General features: G+C 41.4%; 2 protein-coding genes across 6 annotated transcripts; one reads left to right on the forward strand and one right to left on the reverse strand.

Annotated features, from left to right (window-relative positions):
* Positions 1–4,028: 4,028 nt before the first annotated feature.
* Positions 4,029–10,576, forward strand: tmprss4a (transmembrane serine protease 4a). 3 transcript variants are annotated; one of them, XM_028572763.1, is made up of 13 exons: positions 4,029–4,378; positions 5,263–5,320; positions 5,585–5,728; positions 5,964–6,116; positions 6,222–6,348; positions 6,455–6,574; positions 7,134–7,174; positions 7,549–7,711; positions 7,828–7,994; positions 8,311–8,406; positions 8,529–8,671; positions 8,885–9,037; positions 9,354–10,576. In XM_028572763.1, exons 1-13 carry the CDS (start codon positions 4,376–4,378, stop codon positions 9,363–9,365), a joined length of 1,380 nt encoding a protein of 459 aa, XP_028428564.1. In that variant the 5' UTR covers positions 4,029–4,375; the 3' UTR covers positions 9,366–10,576. The 3 variants fall into 3 exon arrangements, with proteins under 3 accessions (XP_028428564.1, XP_028428560.1, XP_028428568.1); XM_028572759.1 differs by having other exon boundaries at positions 4,030–4,378; positions 7,131–7,174; XM_028572767.1 differs by having other exon boundaries at positions 4,030–4,282; positions 7,131–7,174.
* A 351-nt stretch (positions 10,577–10,927) lies between these two features.
* On the reverse strand, positions 10,928–19,736 carry mre11a (MRE11 homolog A, double strand break repair nuclease). Of its 3 annotated transcripts, none has more exons than XM_028572739.1 (20): positions 19,631–19,736; positions 18,922–19,000; positions 18,591–18,723; positions 17,800–17,960; positions 17,620–17,707; positions 17,337–17,478; positions 17,100–17,214; positions 16,504–16,689; positions 16,217–16,388; positions 16,018–16,098; positions 15,805–15,934; positions 15,613–15,713; positions 14,914–15,084; positions 14,767–14,826; positions 14,510–14,681; positions 12,300–12,386; positions 12,022–12,083; positions 11,875–11,936; positions 11,609–11,708; positions 10,928–11,375 (listed from the first exon to the last, which is right to left on the reverse strand). In XM_028572739.1, exons 2-20 carry the CDS (start codon positions 18,939–18,941, stop codon positions 11,337–11,339), a joined length of 2,082 nt encoding a protein of 693 aa, XP_028428540.1. In that variant the 5' UTR covers positions 18,942–19,000; positions 19,631–19,736; the 3' UTR covers positions 10,928–11,336. The 3 variants fall into 3 exon arrangements, with proteins under 3 accessions (XP_028428540.1, XP_028428541.1, XP_028428542.1); XM_028572740.1 differs by having other exon boundaries at positions 19,600–19,645; XM_028572741.1 differs by having other exon boundaries at positions 19,605–19,638.
* Between the last annotated feature and the right edge of the window lie 8 nt (positions 19,737–19,744).

Raw genomic sequence — 19,744 nt, forward strand, 5'->3', positions numbered from 1 at the left:
TCTCTCTCTCTCTCTCTCTCTCTCTCTCTCTCTCTCTCTCTCTCTCTCTCTCTCTCTCTCTCTCTCTCTCTCTCTCTCTCTCTCTCTCTCTCTCTCTCTCTCTCTCTCTCTCTCTCTCTCTCTCTCTCTCTCTCACTTTATTGAAAAGTTTAATTTGTATTGAATTACAATATGCTGTAAGATTATTATAATGCCAAAAATAAACTGCCTCCCCCTTCAACACATTACCTGTTACTGCCTAAGTAAGACGTCAAATATGGTAATGCTTGGCAATCTGATTGTTTTGAAATATTGCTCTGGCTCATAAAATGGTTTATTAGTCATGGTACAAATGATGACATTTATTTTTTCCTACAAGGAACTATCATTCCATGCCATAACGGTATGACGAAACAGAACTTTTTTTAGGTACACGTCTGTCCACTCCTAACAACAGGACTTTCTTTAGCCATATTTCTGGTTTCCCAGGTAGGTGGACCTCCCACTTTTTAGTGCTGTGTAAGAAAAAAGAATAAAGTGTCCAAGTCTTTGACGTATGCAGCTTTTATGATTTAAGTTGGGTGTAACCATTTGAAATACTATCTTATACAAGAGTCCCTCAGCCAGTCTTGGCCAGAACAGCTGATTCACAGCACAATAAAGTAAGCTCCTCCCTAAGAAAAAAACCTGCCCAACAACATTCTTTGCCCCTCTCTCTTGAGTCTATACACGTTTCTTGTTCCTTGCATTTGACTGACAAAAGCTGATTGTGGATGTGAAACAATCATTTTCACAGAGAGGAGCTTTTTAAAACCTCTTCCACCATTGTTGATTTTTAGCAAGTTATTTAAATTAATTACAGTTGAATGTTTGTAAAGACGTGCAAATTAGGGGATTTACCTAATACTTTGAAACAGAAGGGAAAACTAGATAACAGAAGAACAATGCCATTATTCATCTCGTGAGGGGAATTTCACAATTTTTAGCAGTAGGCTATAGAACAATGTTCCCTATTAAGGCTCTGACACACCAACCCAACGGCCGGACGTCGGCAGAAAAAGCAGTCGGACTGATCAGACAGCTCCTGTCTCCCAAAAAGTGACACGGAACACACTTGAGCGTACGTTCTGCCCGTGTGCGACACGTAATCCGTCTCCACGTCACCCAAAAAATGAAAACCGGAAATGACGGAGCACGCTGTTGTCAGTCATTGTTTTCATCAGAAAGTGTTGATAGTAGTCAAGAAGATACTGGCGTTGTCAGCTCTCTGACTTCTTCTTGTGGAAGAAGAAAGATGGGCAAAAAATAAGGAGAAACCGCACTAAGTGGGTGAAGCCATGGATCTCACAGCGACAGCCTCAAGGAGCTTCCACTGATTCGATAGTCAAGGGCTAGCACTCCAACAATCAGATTGGTCATTGAGTCCGACTGCCCACCGGCCGATTCAACAAGTCGAATCGGCCAAAATGAAGGCCGACGGCTCCTCCGACTGATGACGGCACGGAACAACACAAACAGAATCGAGTCACCAACCTCGCCAGACTGTCCGACGGACAATAATCGGGTTGGTGTGTCAGCCCCTTTAGCTGTTTTGTTTAGCTTGTTCTGGCAATTCCTCATTTAGTCTTCAAAGAACCTGCACTAGATCCTATACAACGTATAAACTAGAATACTAGTCGAACGCCGTGCAACGTGGAATCTCCATAGACAGTACAGGAATCTCAAACTCATTTGCACGGCGCTCGTTTTTCAACTAGTCATGACTGGTTTCCAAGATAAGCTAACCAGCGGTCCGCGGTAGCCTCGTCAAAGCTCCAAACTCATTCGATTAGCATGAAAACATGTCCCAGAGAGCGACAGAGTAGGTATACATCAGACCCCTAGGTTCGTTTTGCGCCGGAATTGTCCTTTAATGTAAAGTGTACAACTGTTCATTTTTGCAAATGACAAGTGGCTCATTGAATGGTTTCAGTTAAGAGCAGTAGTTCGTAAATGTACATATTTTTAGACTAGCTATCATTCAGTAGTTCCGCTATTATATGTCACGATATTTTTTAAGTTTTTTTTTTTTATAGAGGACGAGTTTCCATCTTTACATATTATTTGCTTTGCTTCCTCGTATATGGACGTAGAAAAGAAAGACACTGAAGAAATTGGACTCTAAAATCTAGAAACTATAAAAGATAATTAAAGGAATATGCCACCGTTTGTTGAAATAGGGCTTATCACGGTCTAGCCTGGCTGTAGATAGTTGGGCCAAACGCACGTTTGTCTCAGTGCAAGTAATTAGGTTGTTTTTTTGTCTTTTGTTGGTTCACTTTTACTCACAACATGCTAACCGGCAACCATTCACTACGCTAAGCTAACTAGCAGCGGCGCTGCAGGTGTTGCACTGGACTAAAACAATGCATGCACAAAAAATGCGTTTGCCCACGTATCTACAGCTAGGGGAGACCGTGATAAGCCCCATTTCAACAAACGGTGGCGTATCCCTTTAAGTGATAAATTTCATGCACACTGTAAACATGAATGTAACAGTAGCAGTTATTTCCCCCAAGCAAAATATAAGGTCAAAAACCATCAGGGGTGTCCTCTACCTGTTGTTACCTGAGTAGTAGTCTAAACTATATAGTTATTGGTTTAGTGAACTAAGACTATAATTAAGGAGGATTGTACAATTAGAGAATTTAGGTTTTATAGTCCCAGTTTACTGGACAACACAAATTGTGTGCTAAGAATGCCAATTTATTGAATCGTTTATTGTTAAAGAATAAAATAAAAAAAAGAATCAACTAAAATAATTTAAGGTGCATTGGTCCACTATAGAAACACACATTTACAGCACTTCATATATTGCCCTTAGTAACTGACTTCATTTAAAACACATTGGACAACTGAATCAGCCTTTTCTAATTCATAAAACGTCTGCGGCCGGAAACAACAAGAGCTACGGTGAGTTGTTCAAAACCTCTCTCTTTAGTAAACTCTGAGTACACAAACAATGTTGTCAATGCTTTTGTTAAGGTGTAGAGCACCTGGGGATACTTCGAGCAAAGTTTAATGTTGTGTCGAGCCTTCTTAGTGTTTCAAAAATAGCTATTTTGAGGCTAGCATAAAAGTGCCCCTATCACTCCCATTCAAAAGGCCATTTGACCGAAAAACGAAAATACAGTAAATCTTAAAAGTGGTGATTCCGTCCTAAATATGCTTTTAAACTAGCGATAAAGTTTGACTCGGGTACATTCACAAAAAGACCAGGTTGCATTTTGGCGAGAGTTACGCTTATGCTAATGTTGTATTTTAATGCAGGCTGTTAACAATAGGTTAAAAGCACTGCTGAGTGAACAGAAAAGGCTCCAGGATTAATAAATCCTGGCTGTTAGCCTGGTCGGGACCTGTAGAGAATACGTTACCATGGAGATGCAGAGGCACCTAAACGACTAATTTGCCTCTGCTTTTGTGAAACCGAGTCGAGGCTAAATTGAGCCAGGATAACTGGGAATTCCCAGCTTAATCCCTTATCTTGGTTTTGTGAAATAGCCCTCTGGGAATATCAAGGACCGCCCCCTGATGACGTTGTTTCACCAACTATGGTCGGGATGCGTGCTCTTCTACTATTGCGTTTGGCATAACAACTTGTTGCATGACTGCCACTAACTGTTGGGAGTAGCATAGAGCATCAGGTGTGTGAAAACATGGAGGCCACAATAACAAAGATTTGCTGCGGTTTTCTTATGCGAGAATACAAACAGCACATCGACAGGTGTTTGTGTTGCGTGAATTTTCTATATTTAGGAATAGTTTCTCACCCTTCAACACATTTGAACGATCGTCGGCCATATGTTTCTGTACGTCAGTTGTCAACAATGCGTGACAACTTCTGTTCAGAGCCATCTCTATCACTCTGGCAAAATCCATAGACAGACAAAATCTAGCCCCAGTTTCCCACCTCTGATTCCCACATGAATCGACGTGAATGATGACGTTTTCACTGGGAAAAATGTTTTTCCGATGCCCAAGAGAACCATGAACGCACGGAATGACGTATAAAAATGGCTGCTATTAAAAGAACCTATGAAGCCGCGATATTCACACACCCTCTAACGCTGAGTGTGATTAGAGTTGCCAGTGGTTAGGCAAACATACTAGCAAGATAACATTTAAATAAAACAACTAGCTAGCTACTTACCGGGAGTCGCATCTTTCCGATTTTGGTAGAGCAGATCACCGAGCCCCCCCAGCCAAGCCAACACTCCCGACCTGTTGCTCCACTGAAGAGACCAAATTGATCATCAAACTCCCGGTAGGAGCGAACAAGCTGGTCCCTATGGTCGACTCCCAAATTACCCAAGTGACGGAGCTTTAATGTTGCTGCCTAGCTAGTACCGAAATTTAAATGGTAATCACTATAACGCTTAATGTTAACGTTACTGAAAAAGTAATCAATGAGTTTTTGGTTCAAGTTTGGTTCAAACTTAAAAAAAAAAAAAAAAAAAAAAAAAAAGAGATTGCAGATAAATGTTTATATTTCCAAGCCCAACTTTATGAACGAATTTTCCATGTTTGTAATTGAATGTTTGGTGACTGACGATACATGAGTTACAATTCAGAGTGGCTGTCTTTACAGTTTTTTTCTTGTTAAATATTAAATCATTTTACCTTTCAGGACCCATTTTCATTTTTCAAGTGAAACTAATCTGAGAAAAAAAAATCAAGCTCAAATACTCACAAACTGTAGCTAGCCTACTCGTTCTTTTAAGGGTCAAAAACTAAAATGGGTAGGAACCACAGATTTGAAAGGATTCTGCCCCTACCTGTATTGGGACATAACTTTCAAAATGTTTAAATTTTTCCTACACACACAGTACAATGTACTGTGTGCAATTACGCAATTGGGATACAGCTGATATCTTCCTGGAGGATACTTGAGTAACTAACATGGGGTTTATCCTGGCTCCCTGAAGAAGGAGCCACCCCTCTCACTAAATCGCCCTCGAACATTACAATGTGTTCCGTCTCCACAGTATAGCCTACAGCATTTGAATGGAAGACGTACCAGGTCCCAATAGACCTTGCCACACTATACCCCACGATAATGTACATCATTGTCTATCCTTTTATGGTGGGGTGGAGGAGTCTGTCCGATAAAAGTCTATGGGAACTGCCTGCAGCCTATGGAGCTATTATGCAGAAAGGCACATGGGTGTAACGCGACAAGTAGTGGCACAATGCGTGCTGTTTTGACGCTTACTTTGTCTTATATGCTTGTTATTCTTTCCTCAGACGAACGCCCAGGTGCCTCTTGAGGAAAGCACTAGACCATTGAATTCCAGGCAGGAAGGTAAGCTGTCATCAAGTGTTGGTTTCGTGTTAATCTATGTTGCTTTATGAATAACTTGTTAAATACTTGGAAACTGTAGTGTTGGACTGAGAACTTGCAACACATTGGGTGCATAGTATTCCCCTCACCCTTTACTCATTTTCGGTTCTGCTTTTCTCTCATTTGGGATTTCTATTCTCACATCTCATCTTTTCTATTATTGCCTCCCTTGTGTCTCTCTTCATTGTAGTCTTTTTTTTTTTTTTTTTTTTTTTTTCTACCCAGTGGTTCCACGGCCAGGCCTCCACAGAAGGCCCATGACGGCTCCAAAGACTCAGAAAGACAAGGCGTCTAAGACGAAGAGAGTGTTGCTGACTGTCGTAATGGTTGTGGTTTTACTTGGCATACTGGTCACTGCAGGATACTTCAGTAAGTCACAATCCTTACCCCTAACAACACACACAAACACCACAGGATGGCATGCTCAACAGGACCCTCTTCCATGTCCATCAGCTTGGCTACTAGAGAAACATGTTTTGCAAAGGTGTAAAATTCATGACAGGATTCAGTGTCATTCACTCTATTTCAAATCATCCAAGGAAAATGCTATCCTAACCTGTTTTCTGCCCTCCTCTTCCAATGCACCACTCTTTTTCCCCTCCAGTTAAGGTGCTGATTGAAAGCAAATATTTCTTCTGCAAGCGTTCAGTAAAGTTCATCCCCATAGAAAAAGCCTGTGATGGGAAAGATGACTGTGCTGGAGGAGAGGATGAAATGACATGTCTGTCAAGCTTTAAGGACAACACTACCTTTCCAGGTAAAACAAGACACCCGATTCTTTCGCTTTGTCGTCACAGGCACAAAAACAAAGCTTAAAAAAGAAATGACTCCTTATTTTCCTGTGTGCCATTCCTCCCTCCAGTGCGTCTCATAACAGAGCAGCTGGTCCTGCAGGTGTACAGTAGTGGCCCAGGTTGGCGGAGTGTGTGTAGCGACGACTGGACTGAGCAGAACACACAGACAGCATGTAAACAACTGGGCTACACATAGTGAGTTTACACATGAATAAATGAGATAACATCCATTGCATTGATTGTGTTGATTTTGTTATTTGAGCTGAAATCAAGTCTTACATTGCCCCTTCTGTCTTAACAGTAAACCTCGTAACACCAGTGTCCCAGTGGACACCCTGACGTCTTTCCTAAAAACTGGGCCATTTACAGCTATCAGGCCTGGGACTACAAACACACCCATACATCAGGCTACCATTGACCGGTGAGGAAGAGATCTCTCATGAAATAGAAAAATCACTCAGACCTTAAATAATCTAAAAAAAAAAAAACATCAGAAAACTCTAAATGTGTGCTGATGCTTTGATCATTACTTTTATGTCAAGACAGACACAGCTGTTGACAGATAGCTGATTCCCATTTGCTATTGACTTAAAAGATTAAAGAACATTATACACTTCTCCCCCCTCTTTATTTTCTGTTCCTATCTGTGTTTGCTTGAACAAATTTTACTTGGATTCTCTCTTACAGCTTTTAAATTTTGCTCTCCCCCTTCACGTGTCTTGTACATGTGTCTTTTGTCATGGTTTCTATTCCTAAAAGACAAAAAAATCCCATGGTTTTTGTTTCCTCTCTGTCCCCTATGAAAGTGAATTAAAAAAGACAAGTAGTTGATTCAAACAAAGCAGAAGAAAAACTGAGACAAGGTTCAGCGTGGGGGTGAAGTTAGATCAACATTTTACTGTGTATCTTTTCTGTTTGACTAATTGTGTAGCCATTTGTTGTACATGTGTAACTTTTGAATGCCTTTTCTCCAACAGCAGTGTATGCAGTTCCGGATCTGTGGTATCTTTGTCTTGTTCAGGTGAGTTTTTTTTTTTGAAAACCAACTGCTGTCACTGACATTGTTTAGAGTTTCCTAACAAGGCACAGATGGGCTTAATGGGTGGTGGGCAGAAGATGACATGGTTGTTGGACTAGTTTCACACTAACAGGCCCATACATGTCTACAGTAAGCAGCAAAACTCTGTTTTAGCAACATATGAGTAGTTTTCTTCATTCTTTACAACCAATCAAAAAATCTAAAAAGAGTTTGTGGAGGAAATGAAACTCTAGCCCGACCTTTACTGTTGAAATAGAAGAATCAAGATGGATAAAAAAACGTCATAGAATAAAAGTTCAGTTGAAATGGACTACAGTAAAAGAAAATGATCTTAACAACATAACTTTGTTCATCAGACTGTGGAAAGGTGCACGGTGAGGACCGTATTGTCGGGGGTACAGATGCTGTCATTGAAGACTGGCCCTGGCAGGTTAGCCTGCAGCAGGAAGGTCAACACACATGTGGAGGCTCACTGGTGTCACCGAGTTGGGTTGTCACTGCCGCCCACTGCTTTACTGGGTCCGTATAGTTCCCATATATACCATTTCCAATGGATTTCCCCTTGTGATTAACATCTAATACATGAACCTATGCTTACACTTTCCCCTCACTCTCTCTTCTTTTGGGCCTTGCAGCAGTAAAAAGGAGCTGAGTCGCTGGAGTGTGGTGTCAGGCCGGACATACATGAGCATACTGGGTGGTTCCTGTGTGGACAGGATCATAGTGAATGGAAACTACAATTCAGCACAAAACGACTACGACATTGCACTGATCAGACTCTGCAGCCCAATCACAGTGGGAGGTTAGAGTTTAATTTAATACTCATTAAAAACACAGTTTGGTATATTTATTATATTAGTTAACTGACATTTATAGAGGCTGTAGTTTAAATTTTAAATTTTCTGATTAGGGCAAGTAAGGAGTCATTAGGCTTTACTCTATTGCCCTCTTGTGGTGTATATGTGAAACGGCAAACTCTTCACGATAGATCAAATTCAGACAGTGGAATTTTGAAGTGGAATCAACACACAACACAACACAAAGAATTGACATAAAACAAATAATAGAACCCTAAAGGCTAACATTTTCATAATGAATGCACTGCCCCTGTCTTTTAGTGGGCCGCAAGCCGGTTTGTTTACCTCCTAAAGCATTTGGCCTTCCTGCCGATGCCTCCATGACTGTGACTGGCTGGGGATACCTGAAGGAAAACGGTGAGAAACCTACACACTACTTCATCATCATCATCATCAACTGCCAGATTGTAAACAAGAAAAGACAACTTCTCTGAAGTGGCCACTATAACTCAAACGTTGCATTCTTGTTCTCCCTTTAGGTAATGTTTCTCCTACACTTCAGATGGCCTCTCTCCTTCTGATAGACCCGGCGCAGTGTTCCAGCCCCACAGTGTATGGTAGTATCATAACCCAAAGGATGATCTGTGCTGGTTTCCTGCAGGGGGGAGTGGATGCCTGCCAGGTAACGAACCACCAATTACTGTTACAATCAATATCAATTAAGACTGCAAAAGAAAAAATAATATTTCAAGTTATACTATATACTGTAGGCCTGCAGTTCAGTATAAGTGGTTTATGAGTTTGTAGAATGGTCCAGTATTGATATTCTCTACTGGTAAATGATGTGGATATTCAATTGTTAATAAAGATGCTGTTGTGCCGTTATGACTCCCAGGGGGACAGTGGGGGGCCTTTGGTGTACTTCACCTCTTCTCAGTGGCATCTGGTTGGAGTGGTGAGCTGGGGCATTGGCTGTGCTCGGCAGGGAAAGCCAGGTGTCTACAGCAACGTTGAAGAGATGCTAAACTGGATTTATACGGTCATTGAGGTACAGCATACAAACAATGCTGTTTCTGTGTCAGTAAGGTCTCCTTACTAGCTTTTTCCGTAGCTTTTAACTGCATCACAGAGTAAGAGGATGGAATTTGCACGATTCAACTGTATCTCTGTTTGTCAAATTGAGTAAACTCCTGAAAAGCTAGTAAGTGGACCTTAAGTTAAAACTGACTGAAAAAAAATATTTACAAAATATAAATATATACTGTACAATTGCTGCTTGGAGTCATAGATGAAAACAAAAATAATGAGAACTGCAATACATACAGAGCCCAGCCTGATTATTTTAACTTCATCCCTCCCTTCAGGATAACCCCTGAGGTCCTCTATCATGCTGAGCAGCCACCTCAAGACTCAGTCCAGTCTACCTTGGACACTCTGTGAAACTAAAAGAAAGCTTTTGGTTCAACATGGTTGACTGGAGATGGGAGACAGAAGGGGGAAGTTGAAGATCAATCTCAGCAGCAACACAAATTAACTGCTAAACACAGCCATACGCAAAAACACCACACACACACACACACACACTTTCTTACTTCTTACTTATTTCAGGTGTTATTTGTGCTATTTCAGGCGCTTGTCTCAGGGAACAAGTATATTTATGTTATGTGTCTCTGGCCAGTCTGATTTGTGTCGGAATGGACGACGATAGAATATTTGGTATTGACGTGAGGAGTTAGCAATAACTGTACAAACCGTTTTAACTGTTTGGACCTTAGCAGAGTGGCAGACATCAGACATAATGTACTTGATTATGTGCTATGATTTACTGTGTGTAATGTTATGAGGGTTTATACAGAAAACTACAATGTACAGGAAGTTGACAGACAGCCAGAGCAGCGGCAGCAGAAGTCGGTGTGAAGCTTCAGGTTATTATCACCATTATAAGTGTAGTCCAGGAGTTTAATGCATTTGATGCTGATTTAGTTGACCTGATGTATGTCCCTATTGAAGGGAATATGCACCTTTTTTACTGCACAGATGGTGTGCTTGTTTCCTATCGCATATTGATTTACATGAGCACTTTAAGTAAGAAGCACATGACCTTACTGTATGTGCAGATGATTTGAGTTACTAATGCACTGACCACTAAAACTCAAACCACTGTTGTGTGTTCATAATGCCACCACACTGGGTTTCAAAGTGCAATCGGATATCCAGCGTGCCTTCAGAAAACTCACCATGGCCAGAATGTAGAGTGGTGGGTCTTTGCCTTTACAGCTAAAATTATATAAATGTAATTTCCTATAATTTGTAGCAACAGAGATTATAGTAGGTCAATTTTGTAAAATGTGTGCACTCAGGGAAAACCCTGCCATTTCTTCATTTTAAATTAATCATTTGAAGCAAAGTAAAATCTACCTGTATTTTTTTATTTTTAACGTGTGGTATGATATTAAATAGTTGTACAGGATTAACATTTCTTTGAGGTTTGGTGAGTGATAACATTTCACTGTATATGGTACATTGTGTTGCTTTTTATATTGTAATTTTTAAATGTAAATATAATAGACATTTTTCTTCAACTTGGCATGATTGTTTTGTCATTCAACTGACTTGATATTCTTTGCAAGCTTACGTGCTGGAAACTTGATCCCCTGTCTGTCTGTCTTTTACTGCTGCAGAACCAGTTTTAGCAGCAAGACAGTGGGAAAAAGTATGGGACTTAAGCTCAATTGTTTGGACCCCTAAAATGTCATAAAAGGTTACAATGTCTATCGGAAAAATTTGTTCCAAAGAAGTGACGAAACACGGCATAGGATGGGAAGAGTGATAATTACTTATTGGTTACACATTTGCCTATGTATTGCTCTATAAGCTCTTTATTTCTATGACTTTGCAGCCCCAGGACAGACGATAATTAAAAGAAACAGACAGTTGATTGTGTATGAAAAAACATTTATAATTTCCTGAAAATCAGAGTACTACAAAACCTAATGACACCCAACTCTGATCAGTGTTGATGTACAGTAGCAGATGTGCTGCACCAGTAGGTAGGTCCAGGTGCTGGCTAACAAATGAGGTTGTGAATCGCAGACTACGTACAGCAAATTTTGTCTGGAAGCCAACTCCTCCTGGTCCCCCTTTAGCCTATCCCTTTCACCAAAACAGATTGATTGTATAGTTTTAACTGAAGCAGTAGCTGATCAACCTAATTATTTATTGTCAACGTTAGGAAGACTGAGTAATGAGTAAACTGAAACATGCACTTGAAGTCCTTCAGAACAACACTGTAGCAGCTCACTTGCTAATTAACAACATTAACTGTTACATAATAAATGCACTTATGGTTATCTCCGTGAACGACTGGGGCCTTTGAATGGATCATCCTGTATCAAGAAAAGAAAAAGTTTAAGATAGAAAAAGCATTAACACATTTATCAGGGAAAACTGAATAGTTCAGATAATCAAGTTTAGTCAAGTTCATTTTTGCCAAGCAAATGTAAAATGGATTATGGGTGATTAAGTATAGGGGTATATATTTCTGTTAAGGATGTAACACAAAAAGAGATCAAGAATTGGGTTTTAATTTCCATAATTTCATTTTCTGGTCTCTTTTTACCTCATCATCATCATCACTGTCATCAAATGCAATTCCTTTAGATGACTGGCTCTGGCTCTGAGAGCTGTACTTGGTGAAGGAAGATGACGACGATGCTGGTCTGTGGTAAGCAGAGAAGGAGCCGAGTTAAAACACATGACAAGCAAATTTAAAATATGAAGTTAGGGACGGAGTGGGTGTATGGACAGCTATGTGGACAGCTGTGTACAGGTTTTTCTTTTACTAATGTACTGGACTACCACATTGTGGACCGAACACAAACATACCTTGGAGGGGGTCGGGAAGCTTTCGTTACAGGTATATCTTCATCTGAGTCATCAATGATCATCTGGCGATTGATAAAGATGTGAAGCAAAGTTAAGGGGATGGTACAGTTTACATACTGTATCTGTGCGTGTCGTGAATTGACTTACTTCTACATCTGCATTAGATGTGGCTGAAGTCCGAGATGATTTCTGGGATGGAGCTTGAAATGCTGAAGAATGAGGTATAAAGAAGAGAAGAAGAAGGAAGAAATTGAAAGATGAGGAGCAGGAAAAAGTGGAACAGATTCATACACTGATAAAATAGAATAAGAGTTCTGCGCTTTCTCTGTGATGCCTCGGTCTGGCAGGTTAATGTACAGTATACAGAACATTAACTTGTTTGTCGATAGATAATCACACTAACAAATAATCTCGCGATCTCCTACCTTGCATAATACTCCTGCTCTGGGTTGTTGCTGATGATTTCTGGGAACGGCTCCGACCTGCTGGCTTTGGTTCAGAGGGAGTTGCACCTGGATGGACAGATGAACAGTTTAGAACAAGGATTTATGATGCAATGCACAATATTACCATCAAGCAGCCGGCAACCTCCGGTGTCAGAAAAAATAAAGCCTTCCCCAGGTGGACTACAGTGGAGGCTTTGAGGTGTTCAGCACTTCTCGCTTCAGTCAGAAGTTTGTGGAACGTGTAGCCAACCCGAAAGACATCATTCACTTTCTCAGACGTCGTGAGCAGAAGGAGGACATCAAAGGTCAGACAGAGGCAAAATAAAGCCAACGAGGTGTGCCAAAAACTGCAGTTCCTTGAAATGCCACTTGAGGCTGGCCCAAAAGCAAGTCAAAACCCCCCCATGTTAAAATGCCCAACTTTACTTTACTTAACGTTATGTTCAGTCACTAAAGCTCATTTCCCCCTATCATGACAACTGTACGGTGGGTGAATTATTTTATAAATCACCCCTTCAAATTACATTAAGGCTTAAAGTTATGCATAATCAAGGGTGTTCTGCTTTGAGTGACAGGTGAGTGCCGTTTACAGGAGGCAAGCATAGACTATGGGCCATATTCAGCCCGCCTCAGCTCTATCCACTCTCCACCTCTTGGACCGTTTTTTTGTTTAGCCGGGAGTTAGGCGACGTCATGAACTGCCAAGTTGGCGAACTTCATTTTGGCTCTTAAGAAACCTATGGGGGACGTTAATGAGACTTTGTACATATTTTATACAGTCTATGATTATCATATAACATCCTTTGTTTTTTATTGCACTAAATATAACTGAACATATACTTTCATATGTCATTTAAAGAGTGTTCATATTCATCATTGTCTGTTAAATTCCACACATAATCATATCACTCTTTATATTAAATGTCCAATGTGTAGGAATTTCTCCCATCTAGCACCACGCAGTTCAAATTAGGTATTACAGCTACGGTAGCCTTCACGCTTCAAAAAGCCGGTCTTTTGCTTTTTTTCAATATCCTTTTTCTTTTTCTGGGCGAAGAAGAGGACTCCTTTTCCTGAAACTTGGATTTTGAATATGTGCATAAGGCGGAGTGGTAATCGGAAGAGTCGGGAATTTTCCCGGTGGGCCGGTAGTGTTTTGAGGCCGCTCCGGCCGGTCTGATTGCCAGCTCCGGCCGCTGGCCACTCCGGCTGGTCTGATTGCCCGCTCCGGCCGCCGCCACCCACTGGTCAAACTAACCTGTACGGCGGGCCGCAGCAGCCTCTCCGAACATTCATCTCTCCCCCGCCCCCCGAGGGCCAGTGGTCTACAAAATTTCCCAGTAGATTCTTTTGTCCCACTGAATGTATTAAGATAACATTTAGTCCTCCATGTTTCCTTCTTCAAAGTTGCCGAGGCCGGGAAGCTACGATACCCATTAGCAGCATTAGCAGCGACTGTGAGTTTATCATGTGACAGTGAAAACACGAAAGGCGGAGCAGTATGTCCTGTATGTCCCTTACCGGCTAACGTATTTCAACGGGCAACACAGATTTTGATAATGAACAAATATACACACTGAACCTTTAAATACCTGTACCTGTCATGTCGCATTAGTTAACCACTTACACTCTAGGTCTAGCCGACTAAATCCTCCTCAGTCAACCGAGGATGGCCATCATAGATGAACATTCTGATGAATCAATTTCTCTTATTTCCGTAAATTAACTAGTGTGGTGGCCGGGTTGTCTCAGTGGGTGGCAGGCGCACATACTGTATACTTAGAGGTTTATGCCTCGACGCAGAGGTCCAGGGTTCGAATCCAACAATTTCCTGCATGTCTTCCCCCCCCTCTCTCCCCTTTCTCACTTAGCTATCCTATCAAATAGGGGCGGAAAAGCCCAAAAAATAATCTTAAAAAAAAAGAAATAATGATAAAAAATTAACTAGTTTGTACACATTAAATTAGCATTGGTAATCGTGCATACTTCTGCATCGCCCTTACACAAAGGTCTGGTAAGCAGTCATTGTATGTTGTGTATGTGTGGTGTGACTCTGAGTGCTCCGTATTAGCTCTGAGTCATTGCCTTGTACCAAGCTTACAGTTTTGAATAAACCTTTGGAACATCTATTTTACTAATGTGCATCTCTCTATGCGCCTTTATTTGTGACCGATAATATGAAAACTCACCTCTCCCCCTTCCCCGACCACCCCGCCCCCTGCCTCCTCGCCCTCTGCCTCGTGTGGAGGCAGGAAATGGGACTGAGTCTTCGTCAGAGTCCAAAGCGAGCTCTCTGGATAGATCAGGGTCAACAGGCTCATCGCCACGCTCCAAACGGAGAGCTTTGGCTCTGTTTATAGCCTGAGAAAAAGAGAGAGATAAGGCGCACACAGTTAAACACAACAGACAACACTACATTCCAGGCTCGTGAGCAATCATTACTTACTTCTTTGATTTCATTCTCTTCCTCTGTGGTGTTCTTTTTGGAGTCTCTGAATAGCCGGATCTAAAAAATGTAAAAACATGCACTCTTATAGTGACGTACAACATTAACTTCCTCAGCCCTATTCCCCATGCAAGCCGCAGCCCTTACCTCTGTGTCTATATCCTGCTCCGTGGTTACTCCTCGGGCTTGGAGGTGGCGTTGTGTCTTCTCTAACTGGTAAGTGATCAGCTCCTCAATGGCGTCTTTCTCGTCTTTGTCTACAAACTCCTGAATGGCCTTCCCCATGCCTTTCTCAGTCAGAAGGGACAGCTGCACTGTCTGAGAAGAAAAAGAATACACAGTTGAAACAGTATATGAAAATAATGGTGCTTACCCATTGCTAGTACCGGCTTGGCTCGACTGCGGTGCCCCGTCCTCCATTTTCCATTGCAGATTTAGCACCGCCTCATGTGTAAGGCGAGCGTGGCTGGTCGTCACAGTGACGCCGCAGGAAACTGCCGTGACCCACCGCTGGCTAAACTATTTAAAAATGGCGGGTTTGTTCAGGACACCCTCCGTCTGTCGCTAGCAACAATGACGCAGTGATTAGTGACGATTCTCTCTGACCAATCAGTCGTCTGCAGGTTTTCACGTCACCTTTTGGTATCGCCTCAGCTCGCTTGGAACCTCGACAGAGGTGATACTAAAAAAAAGTACCTGTTAGCTAGTACCAGGTACTTTTTTTCATAATGAAAAAAAAAAAGGCGAGTAGAGTCGAGGCGTGTCGAGCAGGTACCGTGTAATGAAAAAACACCAGAAGTGTTATGACACCATGTAAGTGTGAATGTAAATCTTTGTGTGCAGTACCTGTTCAGTTGCCTCAAAGTACTGTTTAACCAGGTCCTCCACTCTCAGCCCCTCAACTGCTGTGGTTTTTAACAGTTTTCCGTAGTCAACGTTGACCTCATCTACAAAACACAAAGAGTGAAACATGTCAAGTAAACACTACTGTACATCGATACGGTAGATCCATAGCAGGGTATTTTGCCTCTGTCTGACCTTTGATGTCCTCCTTCTGCTCACGACGTCTGAGAAAGTGAATGATGTCTTTCGGGTTGGCTACACGTTCCACAAACTTCTGACTGAAGCGAGAAGTGCTGAACACCTCAAAGCCTCCACTGTAGTCCACCTGGGGAAGGCAATGAAGATGATGAATTTGAATGTAGCGCGAATAGGAAGGTGTGTGCACACGCTTGAAGTCCGCCATCTTACCCTCAGGCGAATAAGAGGTTTCTCCGGGGTGAGCGGACATCCAAGTCTTTCTCTTTCAGCTTCCTCTAACATCTCTGTGACCTACACAGTGAGAGAAAGAAAGAGAGAAAGATTTAAGGGGACAGATGAAGGGCAAGAATGGTAAGATGACTGGAAGACTGGCTCTGTGTGTTGTATACAGTATGACTTTAAGTGTTACCTTTGCATAGCACAGGTCCTCCACCTTCTTTATGACCTGGGGTGTATCAGGTGTGAATTGGTCTTGGTAGTCAGCCAGCACAACATCTTGGATGAAGAACTGACGCACTGTCTTTAGGGGGATCTTTTCCAGGTTCATCTTACGACCTTTCACCCTCAGCAGCCCTATGTGCCTAGATCCACACAGAGTGTTTTGGCTACTTCATCACTTTAAAACGCACTCAGAACATAGGGTTTACTATCTATTGTTTGCGTGTCTATGTATTACTGTATTTATATGTACTGTACTTCTTGGTCGCCTCTCCAGGGGACAGGGAAGTGGCTACAGAGCTTCCGGGCTGTGTCACATAGAAGAGCTGTTGTTCATTTCTGGTTGGCGCAATCAAACACTCATGCTCGTGACCCCACACTACCAAGTCGAGAAAGTCATCCAGGAACTGCTCTGGAATGTAGTTAGTGGGTCCGTGCTTACTCCTAAAGAAAACCAGTAGACAGAAAAGACAACTATTCCAAACAAAAACACAAGGTGGAGAGTAACATTGGAAAAGTATAGCAGTTTATATCTTAAACCACAAACAGGGGCTGACTTTTAGAGATAACGCAGTCAAAGTAAAGCCTTAATTTTTCGAGAACATGTCAAGCTATTAACACACCATGGCGAGCCAACCTATAATTCACCTTTTTTACTGCCATAACTTTCATGTCCACACAATTCTTGCATTCTCACTTAGGACTGAGTCACACATTGATAGTATGCAGTATGTACTGTATCACACAGTGGACAAAATGTATCTCTAATACTTTGAAATTTCCTGTGGCTGTTCTAAAATGTACAACTTTTTGTTTTCGGTTTGGACTTTCCAACAACATAAACATGCACACACCTATTCTGGTGGATGGTGAAGAGGTTAAACCATTCATCTTGGTCTTCTTTGGGGCGAAGCATTGTGACCTGGTTGTTGACAAACATCCTGTACAAGCGCTCATCTGGGATAGAGCCTATACACACATTAATACATAATTTAGAACAAAACATGAATAATGTTATGAATCTTGTTAGAACAGATTATGTTAGGAATGGATATTAGCAGCGCACCATGACACACAAAACAAACACTTACCGAGACCATATAAGGCTAGCTTGGTTTTGCCTTTCTGCATGAGGATGGGACTAATCTCTATCTTCTCCACTGAATGGGAGTGACCAAAGTGATTGACAAGACCAGAAGCACTTAGCAGATCCAACGCACACAAACCTTCAGCCTTGAGGAAAATACAGTAAACATGACATTAAAACAAACGAAAATATATAGATAACAACAGACATACACAAATGAACATCCTTGCATATTTAGATCTTGTGTTGTGTCTAATAATTCCTTTTATGCTGGACTCACAACTCACCCCAGTTGGGTCATCATGGTTACCGTGAATGCTGAATGCAGGAATAGAGATGTTCAGGTTTTCATCCTGATAGTTAACCCACGGGAACCTACAGCAAGTCATACACACATATACCAACATTAATGTAACAAGAATACAATGTTTTGCCAAAATAACCACACAAAACACAGCAGAACTGACTCGGTGGTGTTGAAGTTGACATTCTGGTCACTGAGAATGTCAAAGTGTATGGGCGTGTCTCCCATGCAGTATCGTCTGAGCATAGTGATGCAGGTGTGGAGGCATCGGCGTGACGGTTTGTTGTCGTGGAACAAATCACCACCCAGCAGGATGAAATCTACCTGCAAGCAAACAAATGAGCAAATAGAAAGCAGTGGGTATTTAGAACAGGTAGACTTTGTTATGTCCATTCAAGCAGACAGAGATATGCATCAATCCGATTTACTGTTAAAGGTCCCATTACATGGTGCTCTTTGGATGCTTTTATATAGATCTTAGTGGTCCCCTAATACTGTATCTGAAGTCTCTTTCCCAAAATTCAGCCTTGGTGCAGAATTACAGCCACTAGAGCCAGTCCCACAATGAGCTTTTGCTTAGTATGTGCCATTTCTGTGTCTGTAGCTATTGAGGAGGAGAGGGAGGGTGTGTGTGTGTGTGTATGTGTGTTTGTGTGTGCAAGGTGGAGAGTAGGGGTGTGGCCTTGACCAATTGCCACTTTGCTCGTTTGAAAGCCATGATGTGTGGGCCAAATTCTCTGGGTGGGCAAAGCAGAGAAAGGGGAGGTAATCTTGCTCCAGATCGGCCCATCTGAGCTTTCATTTTATCAAAGGCAGAGCAGGATTTCTAGCCACTGGGGGACCATAGGCAGGCTAGGGGAACGCATATTAATGTTAAAAAACATGAATGTGTGAACTTTTCATGCCATGGGACCTTTAAGTCATCCACATGCACATCTATGAACTTGTATGTACCTGTTTTGTCTTGGCACATTTCAGTATTTCATCAAGTGTGTTATAAGAGTCATTGCAACGGATTGCATCCTTCTCGAGGTAACCAAGGTGAATGTCTGTAGCAATCAGGATCTTGAAGGTATCCTCATCATCTCTAGAAAAACAGCACAAAATACAATCATAAAAAATACAGCTCGTACATTTGATTGTTTTGTACCCATATAAATGTAAATGATCTAGATAATATACTGTATATTGTCGGTCAGTCATTTGGAGACCTGTTAATAACCAACCAGCACAATCACCATATAGTTGGTTTGAGAACTGCTTTGCAGCATTTAAACAAACTCACAAGGTGTTTTCTGAAGACATGATGATGATGTGGGGAAATAAGATCTCACTCCTGACAGGTGGTCATCAAAAGGCTTCCTCTGCAGAAAATACATTTAGCCCTGAACATCTTGTTTAAAAAATATGTTCTAACATACAGTTCAGAGATGATACAAAATATTATAGGATAACAATAATCACATTAGGAAAGTACTAATTTGTACAAATAGTGTGTTGATATTTAAGGAGATAATAGACATATCACTCAGGATGATAAAGTCAGTATTATTTTATCAACAGACTGAACTAACGTTATTCGTGAGAAATATTACGGAATAAATATAAAAGAAAATGTCTGAGTTCCTGAAATAAATCCATATTTATAATATTTGGGCCACCGAACAATACACTTTACGACACTACAAAACATTGTGTTACGTTATAATATTGTTACTGTATGATAGCTAGCTAGCTAATTATCCGTAAGTGAAGTCGTAACGTTAGCTAACGTAACGTCTTTAAGTTACTGCGAAGATGGTGAGTAAAGTTAACGTTAGCTTTCACTTGCGAGAAACAGTGCAAGTTATCAATGCGATAGCTAACAAGAACTAATCCTGCATTTACATATCGGATGGGTCTAACCCACATGTCTATTGAACGTTAGATTATTATTTGTTGTGTATGCTATAAAAACACTAACATTACTTGCATGCATCGCAACAGCAACCCACCTCCTCACAAGTCCAGTAAACATGTGTCAGAAGATCCCGCCCCGGCAAGTCACATACTCTCCCCGACTGTCACAAATGGCTCAGAGTTATTGTAGTTTTATTCGGAAACATCAC

The sequence above is a fragment of the Perca flavescens genome, chromosome 3 (genome assembly GCF_004354835.1).
Source record: "Perca flavescens isolate YP-PL-M2 chromosome 3, PFLA_1.0, whole genome shotgun sequence".
In the NCBI taxonomy this organism is placed as follows: Eukaryota; Metazoa; Chordata; class Actinopteri; order Perciformes; family Percidae; genus Perca; species Perca flavescens.